At 41.7% G+C, this 24,107-nt stretch overlaps 2 protein-coding genes across 2 annotated transcripts in view; one reads left to right on the forward strand and one right to left on the reverse strand.

Moving 5' to 3' along the window:
* The window catches only part of RTF2 (replication termination factor 2), a 416,662-nt gene that overhangs the window by 160,358 nt on the left and 232,197 nt on the right, over positions 1-24,107 (reverse strand). The window lies entirely within an intron of this gene.
* The window catches only part of LOC144768382 (putative beta-1,3-galactosyl-O-glycosyl-glycoprotein beta-1,6-N-acetylglucosaminyltransferase 7), a 52,616-nt gene that overhangs the window by 18,427 nt on the left and 10,082 nt on the right, over positions 1-24,107 (forward strand). Inside the window, exon 2 of the mRNA XM_078652001.1 lies at positions 17,916-18,955. Within this exon, the coding sequence (XP_078508127.1) occupies positions 17,971-18,955 (985 nt within the window). The 5' untranslated portion in view covers positions 17,916-17,970. The remainder of the gene's footprint in view (positions 1-17,915; positions 18,956-24,107) is intronic.

Genomic DNA, 24,107 nt, shown 5'->3' on the forward strand with positions numbered 1-24,107 from the left:
CAAACCAGATTCTAAAACCACAGGCAATTTATTTTCATTGCAAATGGTGAATTAATTATACTTTACAGTTATTATTACACATGTAAGGGTTGCTCCAAAAGGGGGAACGTGCAAAGAGGAAGAGTGCTCTAGTGTGTAGTGGTGAGGAAAAGGAAAAATATTTTAGGTTGTGACATAAAAAAGATAATACAATTCTAGCTCGCCCAACTCTATTTCAGCATCTTTCAATTTTTTTTTTTAAAGCACCATGTAATGCGCTCCTAATCAGCAACAATGGCAGCCGTGCCTGCTAAGTTTTTTTTATGTATTTCCAGTTTCTTCCTTTGTGGGGTCCATATAAGTATGCGCCTTTCCATTCAGTGCGGGCGTCATGTATGTCACAGCTCGTGCGGATTCATAACATACTGCTTTTTTAACACAAGCACTGGTGTGTCTCTGAAGGCCTCCAAACAGACATTGTGTTCTGTGCCTCTTTCCCACCAAAGCAGTGTCCAGTCCTCGCCCGAAGACTAGTTATGTCACTGGTTCTAGGAGTGACTCGAGTGAGCTCCTTTGTTGTTTATAGCCGTTTCTTTGCTTTTTGGTGCTACACAGACACATAGAATACATGTCCCATATTTAACCCAGAGTATAAAACATTTTCTTATTGGCAAATATTCAGCATTGAGCCCCGTGCCTAAATGCAAATTCTCCTAGTCTTGGTAAGGTCGTGTCGTCCGCAGCATCGTTTCCATTTATGTTTGTATCTCTTTCCATCTCCGTTTTCTTTGTATTCCTGGATCTCGATTTAGGACGCTTAATGTGTAGGTCTGTCACACAACTCTCTTTTTTTCTCTCCCTTCATCCTTAACACCCTCCCCCTGTATAATGATCCATCCAGCTCCGATTAACCCACCTACGTTTAACTATGTGCCATTTTCTACGCCCTCTCTGCTGCACTCTCACTTCACTGCTGTCTTCCTCTCTGCTCCCCTTGCTGCTCATTGGCTGCGCATTTATTTTTCTATTGTAGAGCGGAGATAGAAACTGCAGCAAACATATCTCTTAGGTCTCACACTTCACATCTCAAGAATTCATACACTGTTCTCACACTGCACGCCACACTATTTCAACATCTTTCTAAGTTTTTTTATTTTTTAAGCACCGCAGCATGCCGCTACTAATCAAAAACAATGGCGCTGCGTCTTTCTTTTTTCTGTCCGGCTTGCCCAACTTCCTTCGTTCCCTCCATCCCCACAAACAAAACAACATAAATAAAAAACATTCGCATTTACAACGCCAGAAGGTCTAACTTTCAGAAATGAGAGACCTATTGCATTGCAAATGCTTGTTTTCTTTACTTTCAGCCTTATTGCATCATTGCTAAGAAATATTGGCAAAGCCGGTAGATCTCACATAGGCGAGACCTATTGGCTTTGCCAATGCTCGCCTTCCTTGAGATTGAAACTTCTGCTCTGCCTTCCTTGTTGTGATTCCTTGTTCCAGTGTCAATGTGCCAGCAGGGCATTACTTGTCTCAGTGCCTATAGGGTACATCTTTGAGTACTATGTTCCGAACACTTGTTCGTGTGTCTCTGTACCAACAAGGCATCACGTATCCCAGTGCCTGCTGGGTACAACCTGCTCTTGCTCTCTCAATTCCTGTTCTAGAAGCACTGACTCCCTGTCAGCTCCATTATTCTTTCAACAACTGCTGGTATAGTATTTGTCTCTGTCTTTGCCTCTTGATCTTTCCTATTGTATGGTTTTCTGCTCTTGATCGTTGTCTATCTTGCATTCTGGTTATTCTTTCTACTCTAGTTTTCAGTTCCATTTCATACTCTATCCTCAGTGTTGTAGCCCCGTTTATTTCTACAGTACGACCTCTGGCTTGGCCTCTGTTCCGATCAGGTAAGGGAAAGACTTCAGTTGTTGCGACCAGGTTCTTTGGAATCTTCCCTGTCTCAGTTGTGTTGTCAGTCTTGGTCCAGCTTTACAGTGAGTACAAGTCTCTATCACAGTATTACTGTTGTTAAAAGCAATCTGCTGGCATCAATCTAAATGGCTTTCCCTAATCTACCAGGAGACCCTTGACATACACCTATACATCCCTTACTTTGATCAAACTTTGCAAGTGAGAGGTATGGCGCAGTGGCCAGAGTGGCTGACTCCAGAGAGAAGGAGTTCACAGTTCGATCCCCAGCGGCAGTTAAGTGCAGCTCAGCACCATGCGACTCTGGGCAATAGCTCACTTAATCCCCCCGACAGCCCCCAGCGCCTTGAAACCCTTAAGGGGACGATAGGGTTGCATTTTCCAAGAAGAAATTATATTATCCCGTACTCTTGCTCATCTCCGGTCTCTCTTATGGTAACTTACAACCAGCTCCAGTCCTCAGCAGTCCTTGGACTACAGTTTCTACTTTTGAGCAGCTTGGTATTTACCTTCCTCAGTTACAAAACTACATATTACTTTACTTACTTTATTTTACTTTGTGGATTTATAGAGCGCAGGCGAATCATCCCCAAGGTGATCTCTCGGCGCTATGGGAGGAAGTAGGGAGGGCACACCCATCTAGAACAACCAAGTCTTTAGAAGTTTCTTAAAACTGGGTTGCTCGCTGCAAGCCCTGATGTTTGATGGCAATTTATTCCAGTGGCTCGCAGCCAAATAACAGGAGGCTCTACCGCCCTTCCTTACCCTCTGTATCTTCTGAATACACAGAAGGTTGGCATTACCAATTGTCTGGCCGGTTGATATCGCCTGAGTTTGTTGCCGAGATAAACAGGGCGTTTTCCCTGTAATGATTTGAAAACACAGAGCATCTTAAAAATAGCTTGTTTCCTCACCGGGAGCCAGTGTAACTGGTTCAACAAAGGGACCGATGGGGTCCGTGCCGGCTTGTTTAGGGTGAGGCGGGCTGCAGTGTTCTGCACTACCTGCAGACGTGTTAGTAGGTCCCCCCTGACACCCACCAACAGCGAGTTACCATAGTCCAGCCGACTCACCAGGAGTGACTGGACAAGAGTTTTCCTCGCTGACAAAGGGATCCAGGGAAAACTTTTCCTGAGCATCCTCATTGTGCCAAAATACGTGCCAGACACTGTCTTGACCTGCTCCTCCATAGATAATTCATCATCTATCCCAGACTTCTTCAAACTGTGGGGCGCGCCCCCCTGGGGGGGGGCGCGCCATCATCTCAGAGGGGGCACGCACTCCACCTGAAAATCTCACCTTTGTTTTCAAATGTCCCGAGTCGACTCGAAAGTACTTCACTTTCTGCATTTCTTCCCCATTTCAAATGGGGCTTTTGGATTGGCTAACTCATGCACAGCAGCCAATCAGCACTTGTAATGTCATCACTGACGTTACACTAATGAAGAAGAAAGCATTTAGGGCAGGAAGTCCCGCAAAGTCAGGAGCATAAAGCTCCTTAATTAATTCTTTTACTTTTTGCGTAATGTGGGTTTTCTGCACTCCTGCCGTTTGCTGCCTTTTACTTCCTTTGGTTGCTGTTCTGTTCTATCGAGGTTATCTTTTTCTGAGATCTGGATTTTGCCGTGAAGATTTCTTCTGCTGATGCACTTGTGTTCTCCTGCTGCTGTCGGAAGATTGAAAGTGAAACCACCAGTTTATTTGCTGCGTTCGTGCAAATATTCTTTCAATGTTTTCTAAGTCCGGGAAGAGGTGGGTGGGGGGAGGAGGGTGGAGTATGGGAGACAGGGTAATTCAAGGCTCACACTGTTAGTTTTAACTATCTTGCACTGGGGCACGACGTGCTCATTCTTTTGTAATTTAAAGAAACCTCCCTGGGGGTTTCAGCAAGCCCTGTCAGGAACAGAGGAGTGTTTCTTATCTTGGAGGCTTGCATATGTCTTCTCGGTACCCCGGTTTTGCAAGGTATGGTGAACAGAAACTGCAATATTCTGTTTCTGTACACGTTATTTTTTCTCTCGATGTAATTGGATGCATCAAGTAAAATTGATGTGGGAGAGGGGAAGGAAGCTTGAAGCGAATGTCTGCACGTCCTAGTAAAGTTACCAGCAAAAACTAGCGCTCATGTTCAGCAGGTTATTTAAATCAAATCTATTTAGAAAGGACCTGTGGCTCTCCAGACCTCCGCCCTTCCTCCATTTCACATGTGTGCCTGCCACGGACTTTTCTTGTACTAATCAGCAATGTGTTGTCTTCAGTTGGACCAACTAATCCGTACCCGGTCTGCACTACAGCTCCCAGAATACATCATGAAGTTAGCTGAGTAGCGCTGGTCACACCGAGTCACTTGGCAGGAAATATTGAAATGTTTCTTGTTAAGGCCTAAATATAGTAATTTGATTTATTCAGCCTCAGTGTATTGTGCGGTGCACTTGCCACCCAAGTGTGTGTTTGTGTTAATTAGCAAATTCCTTTTATGCAGCGCGCGATCAGGCTCCAGCCTACAGTCAGTGGGTGCCAGTTGTAAAGTGTGTCACATTACAACACATTCAGTTACTCGCTGTGCTAAGGTGACATAGGTCAGACCTCCAATGCCCGGTGCAGGAAGAGAGTGTAAATCGTGATCTACTGGTACACTGACTTGGTATGCTATGAAAAGGTGCTTTTACTGGCACAGTCACTTTGCTCAAATGGATGCAATTCCATATATTTATGTTTCCCTCATCTTCACTGCTTGATTTTGCTCGTGAGAAAGTGTCACTCATAGTCATTGAAATGTTACTCACAATTACGCTGAAATTATGAAAATGCCACACATAGCATTCTGAAACCTTGGCACTTTAAAGAAATTTGCAATGGGACATGACGTGCCCATACTGCAGTAGTGTAAAGAAACATCTCTGGGTGTTTCAGCAAGGTCCGTAGGAACAGAGCAAGGGAGAAACAAACTGTGTGCCCAATTATAGACAACAAAAACCTGGAGCACGGCGCCTTCTCCTATTCAAAGAGATTATTATTTTTACATTATTACAAAAACTCTTATATCCAAATGGGCATCACAAATTCACTCTTAGGCAGCCACTTGTTACCAGACAAAAGAACAACACAGGAGAGAAAATACATTTTATTTTCAGGAAGTAAAGCACGAGTGCCTCATCCTCACGGAATCTGTACAAACAGCACAACTGCTATCAAAACTCTTTTGCCTTTCAGGTCATCCTATTTATGTGAGATTGGGTTCTCAGCACTTGCGGTATTAAAGACTAAGTACTGTTCAAGACTGGATGTGGATGGCTGCCATTTAACCACACTCACTCACAAACCTGCAGTTTACTAAACACTCTTATTGTGTTGAAGATTATTTGCCGGATATGGCCGGGATATGCGGGTGGTGGTCGAATATGTAGAGTACCAGATTCCAGAAATTTCTGTCAGGTGGTGGGGGGGGGCCGACATTAAAAAACAAATTCAGCTGGGGGGGCTCAATCTATAAAAGTTTGAAGACCTCTGATCTATCCTGATGCCCAAATTCTTGGCCCATCTCCTGGGTGACTGAGCTTCGCCCAACTCGGGTGGCCACCACTCAGGGGACAAGATTGTCTCAGCCTTCCCGAATAGCAGAATTTCAGTTTTTGAGGAATTGAGTTGTAAGAAATTCCTCCTCATCCAGACGGCATTACTAGACATGCAGCTTCTAAATTTCCGTTGGGTTGACATAACATCTTCATAATATGCGGGCTTAATGGGAACAATTAGCTGCGTGTCATCCACATAGGAAATAGTCTCAAACCCGTGGCCTCTTGAATCACCCATCCTTACATTTGGCCCATGGTAACTGTGGCGGTCTGGCATTGCTTTCTCTGGAGATGCATACTTCACAGTGCCGGAAGCATGGATTGCACAACTCGGCTTAAACTACGCACTTTCTAAGGAACTGATTCAACGTCTTTTGAGCAGCAAGCAAATCTGAGGTTTGGCCATAATATCTCAGGTGCTGCACTACATTATGTGTGCAGCATATGATTAAGACTGTGCACAACTGAGTTGACAGGTCTATCAGAGGTACAGTCTTAATCATTTGCTCAAGGACAAATTACAGGGTACAGTAACTTACACCGACTTCTTGAAAAAGCAATCTGCATTCCCAGACACCATTAGGTCTGGGTTTTGAAAGTACAGCTGTTAAACAGACCTATTGCTAACAATATACATGTAATGGGCTATGTTAGGACACTTTGTAGCCACAGGCTTGAGACTTTGTTAGCCACTTCTTGGTTTACAGCTCCTCTCCGTATGGCAACACATGCAGTTCAGCTGTAAACTGTCTATTAAGCTTCTCTGCCCACCCCTCCCTTGCAGACGCACATGTAAAGAGGCAAAATTGACATTAGTCACAATGAAAGATACCACCAACAACAAGTGGTCACCCTGTGGGCTGAGGCAACATGTGAATGGCACCTTGCAGCAATCAATGGCTCAAATGGTCTGACCCAAAAACATTACGTATTATTTTGTACTTAGTACATGACCTCTAGCAACGGTATTTACACCAAATGTAATGGGAGCTGGAAACCACTCCAATGGACGATCCTGCCAGCAACAAATACACGGTATTACACACAGCTTTAATGTTAACACATTCCCACTGTCCACCCACATGCAATCCAACTCAAAGCTCAATCAGCACTAGCATATTCATCTTGAAATAACTTTAGCGGTTTGCTGATAGGTTAAAAGCAAAGCTGTTGTAAAGTCTTACCTCTTTCCACCACATTCCTTCTTATAAAGTGCATACATGAGTCCTTAACCAAAGACCGCAATCTGAAACGGACTAATGACGAATGCATTTCTTTTGGAGTTGGTTTATTGTGCTTTTGTATATGAGGAAATCTTTTACCCAACAGAGAAAATGTAAAGATTGTAACAAAATTACTGAGCTACGGAGGACGACTAAAAATTCTGCTTTGAGGAGTAAGTGCATACATTTAAAACCAATTTGAAGATACATTTTTCCATGACTCTTTAGCAAGTGTCTAGATCCTAGCTCTGGTCTATGACTTTCTTCCTCGCCTCTCACACCCTCCAAGCTGTGGCTAGTGTCCCCAGCGCTTCTCATCTACTACAGTGCCATTTTGCATCCTCAAGCCCTCATCATCTGCCACCATGACATTGGCTTATTCGCTCCGTTCCTCCGCAAATAAGCACTGGCAAAGCCAGTAGGTTACACCTACGCAAATTCTATTTGCATTGTCAATGATTTTTTTACGTTAGACAGCAGTTGAGCTGCTGTGCAACATGGCTTAAAGTAAAAAAAAAAACAACCAAGAAAGTGCTATGACTCAGTCAATGTTGGCCACGTCATATCACTTAAAAAGAAATTACATTCAAGCCATGTTTCACAAAAGCTCAATTGCTGTCCAACATGTAAAAAAAAAAACATTGAAGAAGCCAACCGATTTTGCATAGGCGAAACGACGTATCGACTATCCTAAAATGATAGTACAGTATTTTTTGTTTTATTAAAAGCGGTTTTAACTTGTAAATAAGAGAAAAAGCAATTTAAAATTCAAGTTTCTCGTGCTATACATCGAGGATTTTGACTCGAGCAGTATGGGGCCTGTTCACGATTACTGACAGCAGTGATGCACCAGGAACTAGACAGCCAACCTTGTCATATTGCATAAGCGGCAGTATTATGAGAGACTGCAGACACATGCACTCTCGTTGCATGTGCAAAAGTAAATACAAGAAGAGTACCTGCTGGCCAGTGCTCCACAGTATAGACAAAGAATCTGAAGAGTAGGAGGAAGCCAGAGTCCAGGAGCAGATGCTGATGAATAGGAAGCAAGGAAACGAGAACCACTTGGGAGCCAGACAATGGTTAAGTAAAGAGGTGCTGACCAATAGGTAGCAAGGAAATGAGACCCAAGTGGGAGCCAGCCAATGATAAGTAAGTGGAGCGGGAGCCAGCGATTTTTAAGCAGAGGTAAGTAATTGGCGTACTCTACGCCCCTTTAAAGAGTTTTACAATACGATACAATAGATTTCACAAGCACAGCACAACTGCTTTGCAGGCAAAACCTAAAAATTATCCTTTTAAGAATTCCTCCAAAATATTTTATCCACTTCACTTTTCCCCACCCATCCCCCCTCACTCTGGTACCAGCTGTGTATGACGTGCAGATAATTGAAAGTCACGTTTTGAGCTGACAAATGACAACTAAAATAGTAGAGAATTGTTTAAAACGTGTTATAAATACAAGGGACAATAATGACCGAGCGTCGGGCTGCAACTTACATAGAACTTATGTATCAAGACTATGCATTTAAATGGATGCCTGCATGTGGTGGTGATCTTATTTCCCACAGCAGGCTAAAGGTCCATAGTGACTGAAGTGTTACTCAACTGTGAGACAAAAGGCAACTAGTTTCTTCCATTTGAACTCTTGCAACACTTTGTTTTCCAACATCCTTAGGCAACATAAATATGTACATAATGTGTATGCTTTATTCGTTTTGTAATGTCTCTCAGTCATCATATGTGCCTCATATTTAGTTAAAGTACATTTTCCAATCTAACCATAGTTTGATCTTTTGTACTGTGCCCTAGTGCAATATACCACCTTTCTAGTCGAAATGCTGTTGTTGCTCAAATAAATCATTTAGACTACAATTTCTTGGGAGACATATTCTCTCTCCAGCCACAGTTGACAACAATCAACCAGTGGAGTCTGAAAGATCCAATTGCTCAGGTTAACTAGTCTGAAAGATTCAATTGCTCAGGTTAGCTAGGAGCATGCCAAGACAATCAAGAGTGGATATAAACTCATGACTTCATAGAAAGATATTGAAGCTGCTCAAATACCACTTAATAATGGCCACATTGCAAGGTTTTGAGTCATACCTCGATGCTATCGATGCGGATGATGTTACACACAAAAATATTGCCAGTCTGTAATGGGGGAAGTGGATGTAGAAGATGAATATGCGTCTGCACTTAAAACGTTAGATTTAAACCCCATAAAAATGAGGTTCTAGAAAGGCATAAACTCTACAGACGAGATCAATAACCTGCTGAGTCTGTGGAAAGTTATGTGGGTGCTCTGAGAACTTTACCATCAATATGTGTGTACAAATACTTTGAAGACGAATTGATCACGTAGTAGAGCATACTAATACCAGGAATCGAAAAATTATAAAAATGTTACTAGACCGGTAGGTCTAGTGACTTAAATAATCTACTCGACCTAATATTATATATAATCTTAATCCATAAACTGATTTCAACTTTGTGATCCTGGGTAAATATTTTAATTCACTGAGCAGCTATTTTCTTCATCATCACATATGAAAGCACCTTCAAACATGCAAGCTCAGCGGTTCTATTAAATCAAACAAAAGTTTTGTTTGTACAAACTAAACGTTTGCTCCATGTATAATACAAATCTAGCCACATATAGGATACACGTGACTGCTTAATTGCTTCTTAGTTCATTAACAGCATTGTCATTAGGGCAGGGGCAGGGGCAGGAACATTTCTCAAATCATGTTTTAAAACTATCACTTTTGATAAATACGTACCTCAAGCATGAAGTAGTAGCACACTCATTTGCAACCAGCAGATTTTCCATTGAAATGGCCATAACATTTGCCAATGACATGCGGTTTTACTGATTAACCCCTTCCATGCTGGGCCGATTCCGCTGCTGTGCGGTAAACAAACGAACAGGGCGGGGCCGTGACGAACCCCAGCCGTCATCAGCACACGAGCACCGTGGAGCGTGACGGCTGGGGTTCGTCATCAGCATGGAAGGGGTTAAACTATATAGTGTAAAAACAATGTTTTGAAATAGAGTTTCTGCAAATATTTATAATTTCCACATAAGCAAGTATAGTGTTCTGATTTGTTTTCTCCTATTTAAATCTTTGTTTGCATCACACTTCTGAATTACAAAAACATATGCTTTTGTAATTCCTGACAGATTTTAAAAAAAATTGTACTATATATTTTACAAGTTGTTTAAATGCTGTGTGTTGAAAATAAAACTGACATCTTACAGCCTTTTGTTTCACAATGATTGTGAGATATATCTCTTGACAAAAACAGATTTATTACAGAATCACACATGCTTTTACCACATATGCCTTTATAATGCGGGCAATACAACAAACGCGTTGTTACCTCGCGTTCCTGTAGCATGCAAGTCATTGCAATGACTTGCCCTAAGGAAGCGCTGGACTTTGGAATAGTATAATTTACTATTCAAACTCCAGTCAGTGTAACAGTAGGAAAGATGTTGGACTTTAAAATCCAACACCAGTCCAAGAACGTGTTCCCTAAAGCAAGTCATTACAAAGACTTGGGTGCTAAAGGAACGCATGGTAACAACACGTTTGTTGTAGTGCCCACGTTGTAAAGGCACTGCATGGTTGTGTCTCCGTGTAAGGGCTGTTTCCCAACAAAAACCTCTAACTGTAATAAGAGAAAGAAAAGTAAACACCAATTTCCAGGATAAGATAAGCAGCAATTAGTAAAAAGAAAAACTGACATTTGACCTTTGTCCTTTAACAGACCGCAAATGAACCATGATAAAAAACAAGACATAAAGACGTCTTTAGTGCTCATTTACTTTCAGATTGAACTAAACAAATGTTGCTTTCCAGGTTTATGTTCACACACCACCACCACCACAAGGGTAAAATCATTTATGTATCACAAATCCTTGGTATTTATTCTATTTTTGTCAATCACTTCTTATTGGTTTTATGCATGTGCAGCTACAAAATGACAGAAGTGTTTGTCCAGAGTGTACAGGAGATGATATAGCGCATAACTGATGACTGTATACCATAATTATATCAGCAGGTCAAGGCTTCAAACCCCCACACGTAATACTAAGTGAATACAATTTCCAACTTTAGGAAATTAGTCAACAGAAACTAGGTAAGGCGCATGGACTAACAGGAGCAATACAGTGAATCGAGAGATAATACAATTGATCAGACTTTGTATATAACCCCTTACATTTTGAAAGCATTCCAACAAAGCGAGTAATATCGTCAGAAAAACGTATCCTTGATATCGATTGTAGACACAATCATGGTCTAAGTTATACTTTGTTCTTCAGGGGTGCTTGTACAAGTAGGGACATCCATGATGTGTTCAATCAAGATGCTTAAGCCAGATTTAGTTGAAAGTAAAGGAGTTTACTTGCCACAGCTACAAGTACATTTAGCACCTGGTCACACAACCATCAATGGTCAATACGAACTGTGCACGGGACATTAACAGAATGGCATGTCTCACGGTATAGCATTACAGCCTGATGCCAACTGCTATATTGGCCTTTAAGGGCCCTCTACTGAAGTTACAGGCCCAACCCGCAGACAAGGGCCTATACTGAGGGAGAGGGGTTCTAACTGCAGGCACAGCCTGAGGAATAAGGTCTCCAATGCTATTACAGGATTAGACACACTGTGGGTAAAATGTATTAAACTAGGCAGGGGAAAACGAAAGACTAGCATTGAAAAGTATGAGCAGAATTTCCATACCAGCCATTATTGATCCATCTGACACTCTGCTGTAGTCAACAGAGTCCTGAACGTTTCAATGTTATAACAAACTATGTTGGGGCTCCCTGGGAACACCCATTCAATATGCTTGTAGCTGTGGTATTAAGCATGTTATTCACACTCATTCTTACTTATACCTGCACACACAACCGCAAGGTAGCCCTGAAGAAGAAAAAGTAACAGAATGTTTTTAAAATATTAAAAATAAATGAAAAATATACTTTTAAAAAAACAACACTTGGAGCTGAGGTGAGAAGACATATCTGAAAACCCCTCACAGAGAAAGGAAGAGCCCTAAATGACAGATTTGTAAATAAAAGGTGTCAATGTTCCACAAGAAAGATCAAAAACATCACAAACACGTTATTAGGATGCGTCAGAATTGTTGTAGCAGCAGACTACTGCAAGCCTCATAAATTACTATGAGGTGCCTTTAAGTAATTGTACAAAATGATACAAAAGCTATCAAATGTGCATCCAACCTAAACTAGAACAACATTCACGCAAAACAGCAGTGTGATAAATAACAAGGATGCACAGGCAACGTTGTATGGCCACTAAAAAAATAAAAATATCTGCAAGTCATTAATAAGGGGTTTACAGTGAGTTCAGTACCATTGTTATACATTTTTTAATATTAATTAAGTGTGAACCTTTCCACTGACGTTAATCCTGCAAATATCCAGGGGAATCGGGCAAGACATCATGCAACATTTGATCCATGACGCCATCATGCACATCTCACAAAGTTAGGATACTCAATATAGTTAGGTAGCTGGAAGCTCATAACGGTACTATCTGCCAAAACACAACATCCACTAACATACAACTCAACAAAACATCTAACAAAGATCATCTATGAAATCGACTAGCTTTCAAAGCGCCAAACAGCACTTCTTCCACCATAAGCCCACCACACCCATACGCCTGGAATAAGTATGAATTGACTCTAAACCGACCTCTGCCCTTGTCCATTAAGCCCAACATTCTTTTTAAATCCGACACATTTCACATAACAGAGATCATCATTCCCTACACTGACCACAGAGGTTCCACAAAGAACAAGCATGTGCAAAGCAATAGGTCTCGCATTTACACAAGTTTGAGCTATTGTCATTGACAATGCCTTTTATGTAGGTGTTGCTTTTGAAAACCCAAATAAAAGACATTGTCATTCATAATGCCAATAGCTTAAACTCTCGCAAATGCGAGACCTATTGCATCACAAGTCTAATAATGGAATTTTCTGTAGACTTAAAAGACAGGACTAGCTTTCTGACACGTGACTTGGGCCAATGGCAGCTAAGAACTGGAATTAAACTGGAATTATTTGCCTACAGCAAAAAAAAAAAAAAATCAGTATGTGTTTAAATCGCAATTGCTGCGTCTAAATGTATCCAAACACGCATTCTGTTTTAAAACATACAAACAAAAACACCACGAAATTCCAAGAAATGGGAAACCATTCGAAACCAACTGATCCACGAAACTCCCATTGCGAAGCGTCTATTGCAGAAAACACAAACATTCAGATGGCCCCAGCTTTTAAACAGTTGCATAACACTTAATACAAGTATATACATTATCACCTTTGCCCCATATATTATTAATCTCACACCATCTCCAGAGTTTAAGAGCGACTGCAATATTTTGGATTGTTTAAAAACGGCATACCAGTCACTGTGATTATTAAAGCACTCCTAGTGTTGAGACAGTATGAACATACACGCTGACACAACGAGGGGTGACGAACTTAAATGCATCACTTCGTCAACAGGGTAGTTACCATGACGTAAAAACCAATGCTTTGGGGTTGGGTAAATTAAGGAACCTGTCAAAGCCATGAAGAATTCTACTTTAGGGAGAAGGTCAACCCCACCATTAAGAACCAAGACTGTGGGTGTGTAGACTAGCCAGCTTTGAAGTTTGCATTGGAAAAGGCTGCACTGCTGAGCTTGATATAAGGAAAGGGGTTAAACAGGGATTAAAGATCTGGACTGAGGAGTCATTCTCTTAGCCGATCGCAGACTATTTAGTGCTTACCTAAAGGACTGGAGTGGGGACATGTGTTTTGCAGGTGGATTCGAGGCGAGGGAGGCAGGCACAGCGTAACCTGAATCGAAAACATTGCGCCAAAGCTTGTCTGAAGTGATAAATAATGTCCCCTAAGATATTGTTTATTTATTAGGTGTTATAAATATCACCTTCATACCAACAAACTCAAAATCCAGGCATTAGTCTTTCGCTTTCGAATAGCGTTAACATGGTTTGATCACACCTCAGTCAGAGGCTTGCAGTAATCAGGGGCTGTTATGCGAATGCTGCAGAAGAGGCTAGGCGTGTCCTGCACATACCTGGCTACTTGAATTAGCCTGGTTTCAATCAGCGGTCCTGGAATCAACAAACAGTCAGTTGTTCAGCAGCTGCAACCCCATCCCGGATGGTAAGGTAATTGAGGCACATGCAGCACTGACCGGGACAATGTGAACATTATGGAAGTTTCAGCCCTGATTGGGTCGGTACGGACGCCAAGATAAATGCTGTCCCAATGTGAAGAAGTATGTAGACTTTTTAAAATTCTCGCCAGGAACCACTTAGAACAAACATTGGCAGTGCGGCCGTGAAAGTGACACGGCCGTCAAAGTGAAAGTGATCGCGGGCTGTAAGGGTGCCCGCAAGCGATGCATTTAATGAGCCATGACAAGAGAGGAAAGCCAGATGCCGCCTCTGCTCGTAACTGTGTGCGTAATCGCACATTCTAGGCCACACAAAAAGCGGTGGTCGGCTTTTTAAAGCCCACTCACTAAATGTCTCGCCAGTACAGCGCATGCGCTAGCTCAGGCGAGACCTAAAAAGGATTACAGTCTGCCCTGAAAAGCTCTGAATCGCCTTGCAATTCACCTTCGGGCTACCAAACAGTGCTGTTGCAATGCCATAGAAACTGCAGACTGTGTGTTCTACAAATGGTTTGTCTAGCCACTTTGGAGAGACTTGTTGCATAGCATAGTCAGCCAAGGTCTGACATTTGAAATCACAGGCAGTTCCATCAACGGGAAAGAAGTTAAAGATCAAAAAGACCCATTTTAGCTACCCAAGGAAATTTTGCTTTTACCTACAGCCAGAACCGCAGGGTATATTTACCCCAACCTTGGCATGAAAGAAGAACTTTGATCAAGAAGGATGCTTTGCATGGTTTGGTGTAACATTTGAAAAAATGACACATTGGCTTGAAAGGGTTAACATATTTGAGTATATAATCAGATGAAAAGATGTTGGTTGAGTTGCTTATACATTTTACACTACTCGACCAATATGTATTAAATTTGGGAGTCACCTGCTCACATTAATGGTCGTGTTTTCAAATTCGAGCTTTTTCTTTTAGTATGTCAAGTTTGTGTCAGTCCATCACGTGGAGCAACAAAATATTCATTAACCTATAACCTTGGTGCTGTCCGCTGCATCTGTATCGTATGTGGCAGGCAACAAGCAAATTACACCTGCTTGTGGCAAATCCAATAGTGGAGGAACATTTTTGATTTTATGACAGTTTTGGGGACAGGAGATGGGTCAAGGCGATCCGGCCAACCCAAGGTCCATTGTGGAGATGGATTGCTCCCAAGTATCATAAGTTCAGTCTTCTCTCCGTTCAGCTTAAGACATGATCTGTCCACACAGCTGCCAACTAGCTCCAGACATGGGTTCACGTTGGGAGCTGTGGGGTACAAGTCTGAGGTGAGCTAGAATACTTGCTGGGTGTCATCCGCATATGAGACTAAGGAGATCCCGAAGAGAGTTACGAGGTCCGCCAAGGGTTGCAGGTGAAGACCGAAAAGCGTGGGACTCGGGGATGATTCTTGAGAGACTCCACAGTTTAAAGGAATTAGGTCTGAAGAGCAGAACTTGTTGAAAACCTTTAAGGATCTATACTTCAGAAAGGAGCTGAGCCAGTGCTAAAATTGTCCATAGCATTAAAGAGGGCAAACAGACATTTTGCAAAGCTCCAGACCTAACAGGAGAACCAATTAAGGTAAATGGAAATGTTCTCTTAGGAGTTCACAATTTAATGCTAAACCCATATTTCAAACTGCATACTGTTTAACAAAAAAGAAAAAAGGCACCTTAGTAAGAGAAAGGGAGATTTTGGTATTATATTGAGAGAAAACTGAAATTATCTATACACTAGTAGCTAATTCTTTTCTACTAACATTCACTGTGCCTCTTTGCACCGGATACTCTGCCGGATACTCTGCCAAGAACTAAGGGCTTATTAAGTTGAGGAAGTCATTTCACCGAAATTTGCTCTACCTTCTTCACATGTGCAATCTCCAAACGATCAGCACAGACAAGGGTTCATTTCTGGGTTAGAAACCTAGCGTACACTCTTCTTCAAATCAATGGACACGATTTTGCCCTCTGATGCTCATCACCCAATACCAATATAAAATGTTGAGCATCACACCAAAGTAGCATTTTTTACATATGCCCAATCACCATTTTTACATATGCCCAAGAACACATCACTAACAGGAACAGCCATTGTTAATTAAGCAAGAATTTAATGTGTCAAACCACATATGTTTCAATTCTGTCAGCAACTCTTGAGCGGTCAGCTCTGAAAACAGGTTATGCAGATAGTGAGTAATTCACTACAGCCAGTCTCTCTGGAGTGTCGTCTAGCCATACCCGTAGGAAGAACGCATTAAATTTATTTTTAAGGGGTCAAAAAGTCAACTGGCATAACTTTAGACTCTGTGAAATTAACATTCATTGACCATCAACAACTACAGACAGCCTCTGTTGTGCCACGCTAAACATGACACAGCCATGCCTTTCTTGTTAGTGCAGCTATACATTGTTCAGTTGTTTTTTTTCACACATATCGCACTAAAGCACTGCCTGGTCACTCCTCACAAACCATTAGCACCCGCATTTTTCTGGAATTGTAGATTTCTGTTGTATATTCTCTGTATGATGTTCTGAAATCAGCACCGATACAGATTGATTTCCTGGGCTAGACAGCATTCATCTTCATATATTTCAGGGATTTCTTTAATAAAATAAATCCTTATGAATGTCCTTTCATTGTGGAATCAAGTACCTCATCAAGCACTCAGTCATTAAGAGGCATTACTCAAACAATCTCAGCATTCAGGAAAGCCTTATTTATTCTAGTGGTCTAACAGATCAGGTAAAACAGAAGTGAAGTTTTCCAGAATCTTTTAAACAGGAACATTTTGAGTGAAGGCAAGTACATCGGAAACCTGGACAACATAAATAATATTGAATTTTGATTTGTGTTTGGTGATTTGTATTAATCGAATCATGCAGCCAACCGAATTCAGGCCATAGAAAATTTCAATACATGCAAGATATTCTTCTCTTACTTTATGTTCAGTATTTTGGCTGATTCATTTCTAATATTGATTCTTCACCTTTATCCTCACAATCCTATTTCTCCCTCACGTGTATTGTAACTTTGTTGCTGTGGGTACAAATTGTAGATTTGCTGTGGCTAAGTTCAAGTTGAGCAGCTGTGGCAATTGTAGATTGCACCACTCCCTGGGTCAGTACTTTATACATTCAAAGGTGCTTCTCCATCCAGTACTCAGTTATAAGAAGTACTGCTGCAAATCAATGCTGAGAATCCATTAAATCCAAACTGTGCCGAGCACACTATCCAACTAGTAAGTTTTGTTGTGAATGCAATAGCTTGATTACATTGTTTCTTAATGCTTTATTTAAAAATGATAACAACATAATAGCCAACATGTTTCCTTCCAAAGACATAAGAAACTTCTGATGGGCAATTAAAGTCTGAACAGCAATCCATTCAAAATGAAAGGACACTCACTTAACCGGCACCATACTGTGCACACAAGCTATGACTATAATTGTACGTAAATACACATGATGCAACTTTATTGACTAGATACGAATCATGAGAATACGGATTGCTGTTCAGACTCGAATGGCCCTGAAGAAGTTCCTTATGTCTTTGGAAAGAAACACGTTGGTTGTTAAATTTTGATGTTTAATTGTAAATGAAGAAATACGAACGTCTTTAATCAAACTATTGAATTCACATCATTACAGTTTATTGCGGCTATCATGGTACTCCCACTACCTTTGGATTTGTCTATCAGTTTCTTTAGCCGCCATCTTTCTTTTTTGATTTTCATCTATTTTTCGGTTCACTCAAAACACTATTCTACTGTTTAATACATGAATAGCTTTATTTGCAAAACTCAAACCCTTTGTTGGAAAAAGCAAATAACAAAAATGTTACAGAAACAGAATAATGTTTAGCACCACCTGTAGTTTCAGTATTGAAATGCTAAATTTACACAGTATGCCATGACACAATTTTAGAAACAATTCTTGGAAGCCTCACTGTAGTCGATTTAATTTAATGCATTTCTGAATTCCTACAGGTTTAAATATCCCACCACTAAACTATGACTCTAAAGAAGATACCAAGGGCAGAAAATGAGCCAGCTGGATGCAGCCAAGTCAGGATTTGTACTCTGCATTGGCATTTGCATTTTCATCTTCTCTGTAATATACATGAAGTATTCGGTTTCAAAGGACCCAAGTGAACAGAAACTTATCCCGGAATTGGTAGAATGTGGCTTTTACCCAGATGAACTTTGCTCAGCTCTTTTTGAAGGGAAATCCGCTGCTCCTGTGATTGCAAATTATTGTCAGGAGGCATTGTCCCCATTGCCCATACAAGGGCCCTCTTTCCTGCAGAATTCGGTGAACTGCTCCAAATTCATTAACGAACAGCATTTCATTACAAGTCCACTGTCTGAAGAGGAAGCAGACTTCCCCCTGGCCTACATTATCACTATACACAAAGAGTTGCACATGTTTGTCAAGCTCATCCGAGCCATTTATGCACCTCAGAACGTATATTGCATACATGTGGATGAGAAATCTCCCAGTGCCTACAAAAGTAGCGTACAGAACCTGGTCGCGTGCTTCAGAAATGTTTTCTTGGCATCAAAGAGAGAGAATGTTGTTTATGCTGGATTTTCCAGATTGCAGGCAGATATCAACTGCATGAAAGACCTTGTAGACTCTGAAATTAAATGGATCTACGTAATCAATCTGTGTGGGCAGGACTACCCACTCAAAACCAACAGGGAAATTATTACTTACCTCAAAAGTAAGTGGAAGGGAAGAAATGTAACTCCAGGAGTAATTCAACCAGAGCACATGAAACACAGGACACTTGTTAGCTACAAGGAGTTTGTCAATGTTGGAGTTTCTTATGTTTTTCCGACGTTAAAGAAGAAAAATCCACCTCCGCACAATATCACTTTGTACTTTGGAACTGCATACTACATGTTGACGAGGGAATTTGTTAATTTTATACTAACAGATCAGCGTGCTACAGATTTACTAGAGTGGTCTAAGGACACATACAGCCCAGATGAACACTACTGGATCACACTGAATCGTTTGCCAGGTAAGGAAATGAAAATACGTATGTTTGAATGAACCGGTCAGTTGTTAAAGGGAAGATATAGCACATTAATTTATCGATTAGAAGATACAATTTAGGGCTTTGATAAAGGTCATTCAAAAAAGACAGTGCTTGTGATGGGATGATCTGCTGCTGAATACGCACCCCAACATACTCCTCATGAAGAGTGATCCGTTGCGTTTGATCCAGTCAACCATCACTAACTACTGCAGTGGTCAAGGTCAAGCAAATACATCTCACACCTTGTGGCTTAGTGGTTCAAATCATGCCCGCACTATAGGCACGATCAATTAAGTTGAGCCCTTTCTTCTCCCCTGATTGCTACCCGAAAGTCAGTACACAGGAGAGGTCTTCTCTGTTCACCACTGATGTTGGTAACATCGATATATAACTCTTCTCTATCACAAGGGAATGAAAATTTGTGGATTCGGCTTATGGATTTGCCTTTGTATTTTCCCTCAGTGTCATCAACCTTTCACTGACTCTATTGTTGCACTGTCTCAGTTATATAAACACCTAGATGTGTGAGAGTTGGCTGAAGCTTACTGTATCAATAACGGAGGTAGAGTCTCTGGAGCATCCAACTATTCCACCCATAGCCAAAAAGTTCTGCTTACCCCTCGTTCTGAGTAACTAATGAAATTAGATTTGTGGCACCAGCTCACAATCCAGTAGTTGTAATATGGTCATCTGAGAACTAGTATCACTACCCCTGCACTCTCACAAAACCACCTCCCCAAAGTTAGTGCATTGAGAAAAAAGTATTTCCCTTGTGACATAATAAAACACCACAGAATGTGGAAGAAGCTTAGTAAAGGGACAAATGTGGATCAAAAACATGAGCAACACGGCTCCACAGCAAACCTTACTCCCAAACAAAAGGACAATGGCCCATTTCCCTAGATTGCACTTGGTCTCAATGTACCCTTGGTATGCCACTTTGCTGTCGCTTGAAAAGGAGTCTGTTCATGCCATGTCTAGTTTCCAAAGTGACGGGTTCCTTGCCCGTATCACACAAAAGGTGGGAAACATGCACAAAGTGGAGGAGTTGTAGTGTTTCAAAGTCTTTACTATCGAGAGTTTCTAAAATATACAATGGAAACATGATGTATACACTGGCTCACACACAATTAAGGCATGAATCTTTTTTAGAATAATTAATACTATTAAAATAATAGAATTACCAAGCTCCCAGGGCCACACATTTACTGCACAGCACACTGCATATTACAATTCCATAACAATGCACAGTCTAAATGTCTCACAACACAATTTGATGTAGTTTACTCCGGCACGCACATATTGCTTTTGAAGTAGCTGTGCATCAAGAATCAACAAATACAGTAAATGGTTACTGCAGTAGACCCATCTGCTACTGAAAAGGAAAAGCGGGCTAAAGGAGGAAGGTGCTTCAGATCTCAGACGGCAATAGAGACCATACACTGGGAGCTAACTGGTCAAGTACAGTAGGAAAGAAAGGCAGAGGGATCATAGAAGGGACCCCTGTGTGAACAGCTCATTGTAAGGAATGATGAGTGGTGCCTTGGGTCTCCTTTGTAGAAAAAGTGAAGGGGGAAACAAGACAAGGGACAATGGAGTCTCCAAAAGGGAGGAAGCGAGCAGAGTAGGAGATGATGAAAGAGACAAAGACAGAAGGGGCCAAGCTCTTGCACAGCCCCTCACACTGCCAATATGGGCATCAAATGGCTAGAAGCACACATCAAAAGCTGGTGGCTCAAGAAGAAATGCCAATGTGTGTTCATGCACCCACCTTTCCAATCCAGCGTCCAATTCTGGACACATACCATTCAGTGAGCATTCTTTAAATACTTACCTTGCAACACCTTGGACACTGGTGCACCTGTCTCTTGTGATGGTGGTATTAACCCAGCATAAATGATCTTGCATCACTGCCAACAAGGCAAAACTTCAGTAGATGAACACTGGAATTACCCTTCTTCCTCCAGCAACCCCAGTCAATCAAACAAGATTGTAGCCATAGCAGCCGCTGCAATGCTGCCCACCAAAAATTAACTTATAACAACACGAGATGCTTTAAATGAACTAAAGATAATTATCACATACCTGAGCAGTCAAAATCTCAGTCTGTGTGATTTTATTAGAAATTTGAGGTTCTTAGGAAAATATCACATTACTGTTGATTAACATTTCGACAATGGTATTTAGTAGTGCTGAGCCTAAGTGACAAAAATAATTTCGATAAGTAAAATGTAAGATTATTATTTGACTTATTGAGCATAATGCAGTCACTCTACCACACAACTTGAAAGTTTAAACTATACGTTTAAACTTCCCCGTTTTTTAGCGCCATCTTGGGGGTTAGCGTTCTAGTCGCTCGGAGTGTTTGCCTATTTCTCCATGGCCGCGCAGCGGGCACGCCAGAGGCAAGCCCGTCTGCGCCCGTCCGCACCTGGGCCACGGCTAGCGCTTGCCATGCTGTCGGTTGGGCCCCTTCCCCGGTAATTAGATGGTCTAGAGCAGAACTTCTTGCTCTTTCATCCCCCGCTTGTGGGGAGACTCATAAGGTAAATCCGGATGTAAGTAGTGAAGTGGAAAGGGAGGGAGAGATATGGAGTGGAAGGTGTAAATATTGTAAATTTTGTCTTAACCCTGTGGTAAAACAAGAATATATTGATGGGGACGTGAGGATTGCCCAACAACTCCGAGAATCAGGGGAACAGATTAGGGCAAGTTACGTAAACTGTAGGTCCTTTCCCAAACATGCTGGGGACATATGGTTAAGTATTCATAATGAAGCATGGGATAAGGTTTTTTTAACGGAAACCTGGTTGAGAGAAGCTCTCTACCTGACATTGCTCTGGCTGTACCAGCGGGCTATATGTTGGTGGCAGTTAACCGTTCCAACAATAGATTGGGGGGCGGGCTGGCAATCATAGTCCGTGATAAATGGGAGATTTCCTATAAACAACTGGAGGACACTGGTCCTATTGAGGCCTTATCCTTTAATATCTCCTGTACTAATTTCCCTATAAAGTCAGGCCTACTTATCTACAGACCACCCTCCTCCCCTATGAATCATCTAACGGAAGTCTATGAATACATTGGTAGCCTAGTGTCAAAATATTCATTTGTTACTGTCCTGGGGGATTTTAAGCTCCATGCCGATACTCTGGATGACCCTATGGTTATAAAACTGACAGACACTCTTCAGGGCTTTAGCCTTTCTCAGAAGGTTCAAGCGGTTACCCATAAAGGAGGCCATACTCTAGACCTTGTCTTTACTAATGATCAGACCCTAACCATTGATTCCATCCAACAGGTAACCTGGTCGGACCATTTGTTGGTCTCTTTTGGTATATCTAGGGGCCTTGAAGTAAAGGGAGGGTTACCCCCTACCAAGGAGACGAGGAGTTGGAGGAATATCACCCTTGCCAACTTTGGTATGGAGTGGGGAAAAATCCCTTTTTCTTTAACTGGAGACCCCTCATATGATATTACTACCTTTGAGACATCAGTAGTTACCACTTTGGATAAACTGGCTCCGGTTGTAAGAAGGACCTCGGTTAGAAAAACCCCTTCTGCCCCTTGGTTTACTGATGAACTCCAAAAACTAAAGAGTGCCTGTAAGAAATTGGAAAGGGCTTGGCGACGGGGTTATTCACCTGAAGCTCAGATCATTTATAGGAGGTCCCCTAGGACTTTTCATCGGAGGAAATGCCTCAGTATGAAAGAGTATAATTCTAATTAGATTAAGGCCTCTAATAATTCCGCAAAATAAATCTTCAGGATTGTGGAAAGCTTTACAAATCCACAGGCATCACAAAGCACTATTCCTTCCTTTAAAACCTGTTGTGATAGTCTGGCTTTTTTTTTCACGAGAAAAGTTTAGAAATCTATGCCTCGTTCCCTCCACATAAAGGTGGGGAGTTTTTCTCTCCCCCTTAGGGTAACATGAAACGGTGGTCTTGTTTTTAGCCACTTGATGCAGAACATTCATTAGTTGACCTAAAACGGGTCAAATCTGAGTCCCCAGTTGATCCTTTGCCGGCAAGGTTTTACAAGATCTTGGCCTCCGCACTGAACCCAGCTTTAAACTTAATTTGGAATCAATCGCTGGAGACTGGTATTTATTCGGCTGATTGGAAAAAAGCCCTGGTAAAAACCCATTTTAAAAAAGGAAAGCGCAGACCCTATGGTCTTAAAACATTATCATCCCATATCTCTTGTCTCAGCTCCTGCTAACATTTTGGAAAAAGAAGTGCAGAGGCAGCTGTCTGATATTTTGGAATTTAACAACCTGCTGCATGATTCACAGTCAGGCTTCAGAAAAGGTTTCAGCACTGAAACTGCCATGCTGGAAGTTGCTGAAACTTTAAGGGAATCTGTGGATCAGGGACACTGTGCAATACTTGTGTTGTTAGATTTTTCCGCAGCATTTGACACAGAGTCCCACAAGATCCTATTGCACAGATTAGAAAGCCTTGGAGCTTCAGGTTCGGTTCTGTCCTGGCTTCTGACCTTTCTTGAGGGGCGTTCGCATCAAGTGGCGTTACATCCATTTACCTCCGAAACCAAGTGGCTGTCGTGCGGAGTCCCTCAGGGCTCTGCCCTTAGCCCTACTCTTTTTAATGTTTACCTGGCCCCTTTGGCTTCAATAGTTGAGAAGTGCGGTGTGAGGGTTGTCAACTATGCAGAGGACACCCAACTTTTGTTCTCATTTAAGGAAACGGGGAGGGGGGGTCTGACTGGCTTCAAAAACTGTATGTTAAACATCATGTCATGGATGTCAGATAACTGCTTGAGGCTTAATACTGAAAAGTTGGAGGTCCTCTTTTTTAACAATAAATCAACGATGCACTCTGCGCAGTGGTGGCCTACTGCTCTTAACCTTCCCCCGATCCCGGCCAAATCTGTTTGTAATCTAGGTTTTAAAATGGATACAGAAATGTCAGGAAAAGACCATATTGCGCAGCTGTCGTCAGTGTGTTTCTGGAAATGGAAAACCCTGCGCAGATTTATACATTACCTTCCTATGGATTGCAGGCAAGCGGTGGTACATGCCACCATCACCTCACGCTTGGATTATGCCAATAGTCTTTTTATTGGTTTACCTGAGTACGTGATTTCAAGACTCCAGCTTATTCAGAACGCG

The sequence above is a fragment of the Lissotriton helveticus genome, chromosome 7, assembly GCF_964261635.1.
Source record: "Lissotriton helveticus chromosome 7, aLisHel1.1, whole genome shotgun sequence".
Lineage (NCBI taxonomy): Eukaryota > Metazoa > Chordata > Amphibia > Caudata > Salamandridae > Lissotriton > Lissotriton helveticus.